An 8,818-nucleotide genomic window follows, 5' to 3' on the forward strand; every position below is an offset into this window, starting at 1 on the left:
GTTGTTTCAGCCTGCACTATATAAGACGCATTGGTTTTTGTCCACTTGACAACTTACCAGCTGTGTAATTGTCTGAACGTTGCTTAACATCTCTAAATTTCAGCATCGTCATTTATAAAATGGACATTAAAAATAGCCAAGTGGCTGCTCTGACGAGCAAATTACATTTGTATGACAACTGGAAAAGAACCTGCTACAGCATAGGTATTCAAAAAATGTTAGTCTCCTCAAATATATGTAAATATTTTAGATTAGTCCTCTACAGAAACAGCAACTTGCACTGAACTGTAAATAACTCCAGTTAACATCATTTCTCCTCTCTGTCCTGGCTGAGTACCTGAATTAGGTAGAGAACAGTTATGTTGCAATCATATATGTTGCTTGGGTATCTGTAACATTCGCTTCTATATGCTGCTCCAAACAGAAATTCCATAAGAAATGTGATGCAAACAATTCCAATGGCTTAAGAGTTTTGAATAGCATACCACATTTTAGATGTCAAAGTTTAATTGAGATTTGGCATATAGATGAGCACTTCTTCATGTACTAAAAGCAAGCAGAAGATTCCTAAACAAAGAGCAATCACAAATGGTAATTTTATCCAACTGCATCCAATTATATTTAGCATTTTTTATGAAAGAGGGAGAAAAACAAGAATGGACTCAAGAAAATGTTTTCCTTTTATAATTTACTTTCTAAGAGGCAAAGATGAATTGCCTTACGAAGTTACTTCTTGTAACTCAAGGAACATAACTGTCTAGAGAAAAAAAATTATAGAATGTCTTCCTAGAGGTGAACAAATATTCTGTTACAGAATAAATGTAGGCATTTCAGCACATCTGGCAAGAACTCCACAACCTACAATGTCGACCTCCTAAGAAAAATGTTTCATGATAATAATTTGTTATCAGCTGATGGTGATTACTTCAAGTCAGAGGAGTTTGGGAAACAAAATAGGTGATTCCGTCATGCAGAACACAAACCTCCAAAGTGGTCAATTAAAAGAGAACTACCATTAATCCCAGTGGCTGGGGGAGATGTTGGTTCCTTAAAGAGAAAGGGGAAGCAGAGATTTTCACACTTGTTTTTATCCTGGAGGCAGCTTCAGAACTGCAAACCCTTAACCAAAGTCCAGGTCCTTGCTTTATAGTTGCAGATGTTATTTCAAAGAACATAATAGATACTAGGATTCTCTCTGAATTATAAACTACTATGTATGTATAAGAAATCATGATATCACACTTGCTCACTTTGATTGATTTTATCATTTGATAAATATGTTCTTATAAGGAAATGAGCCCCTTGATTTTATTTGGAAATCCCTTATATGCTGCTGCTGGATGGTCGTATTCTGATGTGACTCCCCCTTTAGGGCGGGAGAGTGAAGCCACACCTCTCTGGGTAAGTGGTGGGGTCTTTGCTTAAAGGAGTGGACATACCTGATGTCAATGATCCAGGAAAGAAGGAGATCCTAGAAAAAGAGATAGAGTTCGAAAGGCATATCTTACACTGGATAAAGTGGAGGAAGGGTTTTCCTTCACCTGTCTGGGCTAGAACTGACTATTCAGGGCTAGATGTTTGAGGGCAGTCTGAGGAGGGGAGGGAAGAATACTTTCTGAAAATTGGATGAACCCTGGGGCTAGACAGGGGTCAGTCCTTAGGAAACTCCATGAATGAGCTGGAAGAGCAGTAATAGCCAGCCAGGAATTTTTCTCTGTATGTTAATTCTCTTTGGCTATCCCTGAGCATTTGATAGGTGTTGATAAACATATCTTCATTCCAGGTGAGCAGAGGGAACTTGAAGTAAAGAGCCTGGGGCTAGAGAGCTAAAAGGAGAGCAGACTGGTAGTGGCAGCAGTGATTAGTGACAGGTTCCCTGAAGAAGGTGAATCTCAGTGCACAGGCAGCTGGACTATAAGATATGGGTATCTCCTTCTATGCGGACATCCACCCTTTTGCCTAACTCAGAGGACTCAAAAGCTATTTCATGAAAGGGGCTGGAATCAGTTTATCCCTTATTAGAACAAATATTGAGGAGATGATCATGTCTTTGTTAAGGAATAAATTAATTAGTACTTTCTCTTTGCTAGACGCTACGCTAAGTGCAGAGGGATGAAGGATAGCCAGACTTCTATAGGCTTGTAGTCTAGCAAAGGGAAAGAGATATGTGAACAAATAAGTGTAAAAGCATAACAGATGTTTGACTACACCTATTTATCAGACACATGGAGGCAAAAATGAGGGAGAGATAACAAGTATATAAAAATTTAATATGATTCATATGCCTGAGTCTGTACTCTAACTTTAGTCTTAAATTTCTTCAAGAGTGTGGTGTGCCCTATCAGCAATTAATGTCAGAAAACACTTTCTGGACTGCAGTCTAAATTTTTCATTCCCTTATCTATACATAAATGTGTTGAAGACACATTTTATTTTGCCTGGAGAAAAGAAGGCTGTATTTGGGGAGTTTTATTTATCTGTGTTCTCTGACACTAGATTACCTCTCTTAAATCAGGATTCAATGTCTGGGTCCTAGGGTTCAGAGATGGGTTTTATCCAAAACCATCCTGAAGTCAATAAAAACTTTTAAAGGATCCATGACCCATAACAAAAAAGTCATTTTTGTTTGTGTCATGTGAAATAAAGGATAGAACTAAGAATCTCTTTGAGTTTCTCCCAAGCGTGTGATTCAATGATAAGTCACCCTTTAAACAGGACTCCCTTCTTGTCCATCTTTGTTTAAAGAGTTGCTATGAGCAGTAGAGCACCAGCTCTGTATAAAACATTACATTACTAACTAGGCAGTGAACAATGCCTTTATGCAAAACAAGAATCACAGTTTTCACAAGCCACACATTGCATCACCTAGGTATCAAGATAGATTTTGAGTGCATATGCTTTGAATTTTAAATCTTACTTATTCAAATCCCTTGTATTTTGGTTCATTTTTAATATTTCCTCTCATCTATAGGGTTCTGCAATTTCAATACAATATATTTAAATGGGCTTATTTTTCTGTATTACACCACTATTGCTGCACTTCATAAACATGAGAATTCATCATTTCTGGAAAATCATCACCCCTTACCATTCAAACGTTGCCTCTCCCCAGTTCTCTGTACATTTTCCTTCTGGAACTCCTACTTTCTTGCTCCATGACTCAATAATGTTGACATTTTCTTTTTCTTTATGTCTCTGCATTCTGAGTATTATCATCAATTATGCTATGGCTAATCTGCATTTAACCCTTCAACTGAGTTTTTATTTCAAAATTATATTGTCATTTACAGATTTTCTATTTGTTTTTTTTATGTCATATTCTTTTCTTAGGGTTTGATTTCTTCTGATATATTTCCAAGATTTTATACATACTCATTTTATTTTCTCTTTCATGTTGTTATATTATCTCAACCTCTTAAGGACCTAATACTACTGTTATGTCTTATGCTGACTCTCTCTCATGGATTACATCATCTGCTGACTCTCATTCTTGGTTGATTGTTTCCTTGTGTGTTTTTTTTTTTTTTTTTTTTTTTTTTTAAAGATTTTATTTTTTCCTTTTTCTCCCCAAAGCCCCCCGGTACATAGTTGTATATTCTTTGTCGTGGGTCCTTCTAGTTGTGGCATGTGGGACGCCGCCTCAGCGTGGTTTGATGAGCAGTGTCATGTCCGCGCCCAGGATCCGAACCAACGAAACACTGGGCCGCCTGCAGCGGAGCACGCGAACTTAACCGCTCGGCCACGGGGCCAGCCCCGTTTGTGTGTTTTTTTATGTATTATTGTGAGCATTTCTTTAGCAGGGCTTACAGTTTTCTTGAAAATCCACGGCAGTCTAGTTGGTTGATATTATCCTTTCAGAACAGTTATGTGTTTCATTCTTATAAACACAAGGGAGCTCAGAGGTATTTTTCACCTTCATGATTTCTAGGTCAGCTAGGTAGTGTAAAAAAGCTAAAGCAAAAACAAAAACACACATGACATGCAGGCTCAACGAATGAAATTCTTAGAGGGAGACTTCTTTTCCTCTTACTAACAAAGTTTCTCGTTCTCACTCTGTGCTGGTGGCATATTTTTCTAGCCTAACTTTTCATTAAAATAAGGATCCTGGTTTTATGCAGGGGCAAGGATGTCTCAGTTTCAACTCTCTGCCTTATCTGGGGCCAAGGTCTTAGCTTCTCTCTCTCTCACATGGATGTCAGACTCCAACCTCCTTGGTCACTCAGATGCATAATCCCGGGCAACCAAAGCATCAGTTCACAGGCTATACTCTGGCTTTTAACTTCTTTGCATTGGGCACATGGTAATTCCTTTTATTTTTTGCAGAATTGGATAATGTTTTATAATCATCTTAAATATTTTATCTGGTATTGCTAGGTGTTTGCAATCATAATTTTTTTAGATTATCTCAGTCTATATATTGCCAAAGATTTAGTTTATGGTTTACTGTTTCATTACTCAAAATTATTTAATCAATTAGGCCTTCCCAAGGAGAAAGTTTTGTTGGACTATGTATCAGATCTTGAGAATTCAGAAACCCTCAACATTGTTTTTTTGTGTCCTGAATTCTTCCTCATGTTCAGAAGTGATAAACTGGAGACATATTTTTAAGTTCTAAATGAAGAAACTCTCTGATATATCTCCTAGGATCCTGGCAGAACATGAACCATTTCTTGCTAATCACCATTACAAACTGACCACAATTGAGCATATTAATTGATTTCCATTTAAAAATTGGAAAAAGAGAGAATTTGAGTCTTTTTCTTCTAAACACCTTTTCAAAATGTTACTGCTTACACTAGTAAGGCCTGAGAATACGTACCTGCTCTCAAACAAAATAATTTGCCACAATTTTCAGTAGTAAAAATCTCACAAATATATGTAAAAACCTTTCTACATAAGTGAACCATGAAATTGAATTTTTTAGCAAGAGTCATAGAATTTATCCCACAGAAACGACAACTTGCAAAAATTTGCAATCTTATAAAAGGGAAACATTTCAATGATTTGAGAAAATGGCAATACTCATAGCTAGAGTGTATTAGTGATTGCCACTTTGACAAATAATACACCTGGGAAAATACATGAAATAATTTAAACCACAAGTCAAAAGCATAGAAAAGAGCTTATTTGTACTCCCCATCAGCAGGAAGTAGCTTCTTGAGCTCCTTCTCAGACATCATAGGTGTGAAGTACTGTTGTTTATTGGTTAAAATTTTTCAGTTACTTGATTATTCAACTGGAAAAAACACAAATCTTGCTAGAATAAACAGTGATGGTAAGTAACTACAGAACCTTTTTGAAATAATAGATTCAGACAAGACCAAACTCTCATTCTGAAACATGGCTCACTCTTAAATTTATTATAGTACCTCTGACATGACACTGGGGGTGCTCATTATGAATTGAAGCACATTAAAATATTTCTGTTCATCTCTCTGCGGCTCAGGTCTATCTAGAAAGAATGGTCTGAGATTCCTGACCTAAGAGAAAAAATATATATTCTCTAAATAATAGATAATGTAAAGAGCTAGACAAATCAATAAGATAGTAAACCACATTGGAAGAAAGCATTGGGGAAAATTTTCAGGACAACTTGGAATTATTCATTTATTTAGTCTCTCTCACCATTAATATATAACCACAAGTTTTAAAAACCAAATTATTTCTCCCACAGACACAGTAACAAGTGATCAGGTGATAAAAATAAAAAAGAAGATATTCTGTTTATGGGAGGGCCTAATTTTAGAAAAGCAGTACAGCTTTCTTAAGTTGCTGAATTTAGCTGCAGGTACCATTAACAAACATATAACCCTCGAGCTTAGTAGATCTCAAGTCTATGCCAATAAAAAGTCCATCTATGGCTTACATATAGACCCTCAAACCAAATTCAAAAATAGCTGTATTCAGAATATTCAGGATCCATTTATTTTTCTTTTTTTTTTTTCTTGGCATATATCTCTTTGCTACTCAGAGTGTGGTCTATGGACTAGCAGCCTCAAAAAACCGTCTCAGAGATTGTTAGAAATGCAGAATCTTAGGCTGTACCTAGGCCCTACTGAATCAGAATCTGCATTTTAACAAGATCCCCAGGTAATTCACATGCCCATTAAAGTCTGAGAAGCTCTGTACCATAAGATATAGAAATATTTTCTAATTTAAGGTCAAGTACAAGATTTCTTTTGGGGGTAATTAAAATGTCAGGGAATTAGATAGTGGTGATGGTTTTACAACTTTGTGGATATATTAAACACCACTGAACTGTACAACTTAAATGGGTAAATTTTATGGTATGTAAAATACATTTTAATTTTTTTTAAAAAAGATAAGTAATAGTAAATGCCTTCCAATTGTACAGAATATAGACTAATTGAACCAGTCCCAACTTTTTCCTCTTATCTTGGGGAAAGATGCACCATTTCCTAGGGCTCGCCTCTCACTGTGAAAGAGAACCACAGCAGGCCTTGACGCTGGGCAGCCCTGATCAGGGATCAGAGGGTGCACCCATCCATCATGAACGTCTGCCAGTAGCCAGTGGGGTCGGAAACCCCCCCACCTCTAGAGCTGCTTACAGAACTGCTACTGAGGAAACAGCACGTAGATGGATGTGACGTGTCAGGAAACCAGACTGCCTAATCAAGTAAAGGGGCTAAGTGGCAGAAATGCTATCTGCCAGCTGCACGTGTGGTCCCAGACGTGTAGGGGAGAGGAGACTTCTCCCTTATTCCGCCTTCTGCCCGCTCTCACACCCAAACTCCAGATTCTTAAATAAAATCTCTGTGGTTACTCGGAGTCCACTACAAACGACCTCGACCCCCCTTGCTCCTGGATTCATGCAGTCTCCCAGCTCTCACACTTAACAGGCTCATCTCCGCTGGACCCCCTTGGTAAAAAGCTTCGCGCTGCGGGTGGGGGACGCCTAGAGGTTCTATTTCCCTGACTTAACCAGGTGACCCGGAGGCGAGGCAGAGGATATCCCGGGGGCAAGTCCACCCCCTCCCACGCACACCTTCGAACTTTCCCGCTGTCTGGCAGCCGGGGGACCTGTGCGCGCCACCTGAAGGGCTAAGGCAGGCAAAGCATATAAGACGGCCTGGGCGCGAGGGTTCTCCAGTTCTCCGGGCCCACCGAGGCAGCATCACGGACCCTTGGAGCTCTAGTCATCTCTCCCACGTAGGCCGAGCCACGGAGTCACAAATTTGAATCAATCCCCTGCCCAGACCATGCCTTTGGCGCAGCAACACTGGGTCTCTTTGAGGGCGCGGGGGACATCCGAAGTGAAGAAATTGACCAGACACCTGATCACCTGTAGTAATGTTGGTACCCTGCGGTCTCACTCTGGTGGACAAACATCCCTGTGTGTGCTCATCAGGAGCAAACCTAGACCCACGCGCGCCCCTCCGCAAACTCGGGTCCCAGCCTAGGCTCGCGCGGCCCTTGGAGGGACACACGCGTGTTCAGACGCGCGCGCGGACCTGGCTCATACCCTCCTGCAGGCGCACAGCTTCCCGCCGCGCAGCCTGCGCCCAGCCTGCCCGCGGCACCCGCACTTACAAGGACGGGTAGTAGCCGTAGGGAGGCAGCGGAGGCTGTGGGCAGCCGTCGTCTCCCAGCTCCGAGTCCATGAGCAGATAGTCCTGGCTCTCGTTGCGTCGCGCGCCGGCCCCGGCCGCGACCCGGGGAGAGCCGCCTCTCCGGGGCCCGAACGCTGGACTCTGGTTCATGGCGGGAACGCCCGACTGGCCAAGGTCCTGCTCCTGGGGGAGGTGCGTTGGCAGTTCCAGTGGGGACCCGGTGCGGAGGGGTCCCCGTCACCCGCTGGACTGGCCCGGGGCAGACTAGTGCCCAGGGAACGAGGGTGAGGCAGGGGTTGCGGGCGCCCGGCCGTTTGAGCTCCGCGAGTGGCTCCCACCCTGTCCCGGGGAGAAGTAACCACTTAGGGAGGTCACCAAAGGAACCTTGACTTTAGCGCGTCCGGCCGAGGGGACCCCGCGAAGAGGTGGCCGGGGCTCCCTGGCCGAGCGAGCACAGGCGGGGCGGCGGGTGGCAGCGGAGCCTGAGAGCGGAGAGCAAGGGAGACGGAGCTGAAGAGTTACTATGTCAACCGACACTCTCTAGCCCTCGGCTCCCGCCTTCTTCCCCCGCATCCTCGTCATGATCCCACCTTTAAAGGGATCGGAACGACGTTCTAGGAGGCAGCAGCCAAGTCTGTCCTGCAGCCACAACTTTCAAGGCCAGGATGAACCTAAACTGGGCGGAGCCGCACACGCACTTCTTCTTCTTCTTCTTTTTTTTTTTTTTCAGCCCTAAGAGTCTCTTATTTAGAAACCATACAAATTAAGAACTTTCTAGGAAGCGTCCCTTAAGTAACACTCTTGAAGAACCAAGGAAAGGTGTTCTTTAAAGGAGACAAGAGCCTCTCTTCAGACTGCCTTCATTTTCTTAGGGCATTTTTTTCTCCCATTCCCAGCCCCTAAATTTATTACAACTCTTGACTTTAAAATGAATAGCGTTCTATGTTCCCATTGCCAGATGTTCCCAATTCCTGAGCAAACCAACAAAAATAGGCAAGCATTTTCTGATGATACCGATAGAGGCCAACAACTGCTTACTTTAGAGAAAAACTTTCCTTCCATCGCTGCAAATACCGGAATTATTTCTCTGCCAGATGTTTCCCACGTTTCCAAACTGTTTTTAATTTTAAGACTTAGTTTTAAATTCCTATTTAATCTTCACACACGTGAGACGTGAAAACTTCTCCACAAGGATGAATCAGTCTCTGTAGCAGTTCAAGCAGTAGTCAATTAGAAATCCATTCATT

The 8,818-nt window shown here is 41.7% G+C and overlaps 1 protein-coding gene across 4 annotated transcripts in view; it reads right to left on the bottom strand.

Moving 5' to 3' along the window:
- Positions 1-8,472, bottom strand: part of TRPC6 (transient receptor potential cation channel subfamily C member 6) — a 121,605-nt gene extending 113,133 nt beyond the window's left edge. For all 4 annotated transcript variants that reach the window (XM_008531129.2, XM_070623020.1, XM_070623018.1 and 1 more), the window contains exon 1: positions 7,552-8,472. In XM_008531129.2, the coding sequence (XP_008529351.2) occupies positions 7,552-7,721 (170 nt within the window). In that variant the 5' untranslated portion in view covers positions 7,722-8,472. The remainder of the gene's footprint in view (positions 1-7,551) is intronic.
- Between the last annotated feature and the right edge of the window lie 346 nt (positions 8,473-8,818).

The sequence above is a fragment of the Equus przewalskii genome, chromosome 6 (assembly GCF_037783145.1).
Source record: "Equus przewalskii isolate Varuska chromosome 6, EquPr2, whole genome shotgun sequence".
Taxonomy (NCBI): domain Eukaryota; kingdom Metazoa; phylum Chordata; class Mammalia; order Perissodactyla; family Equidae; genus Equus; species Equus przewalskii.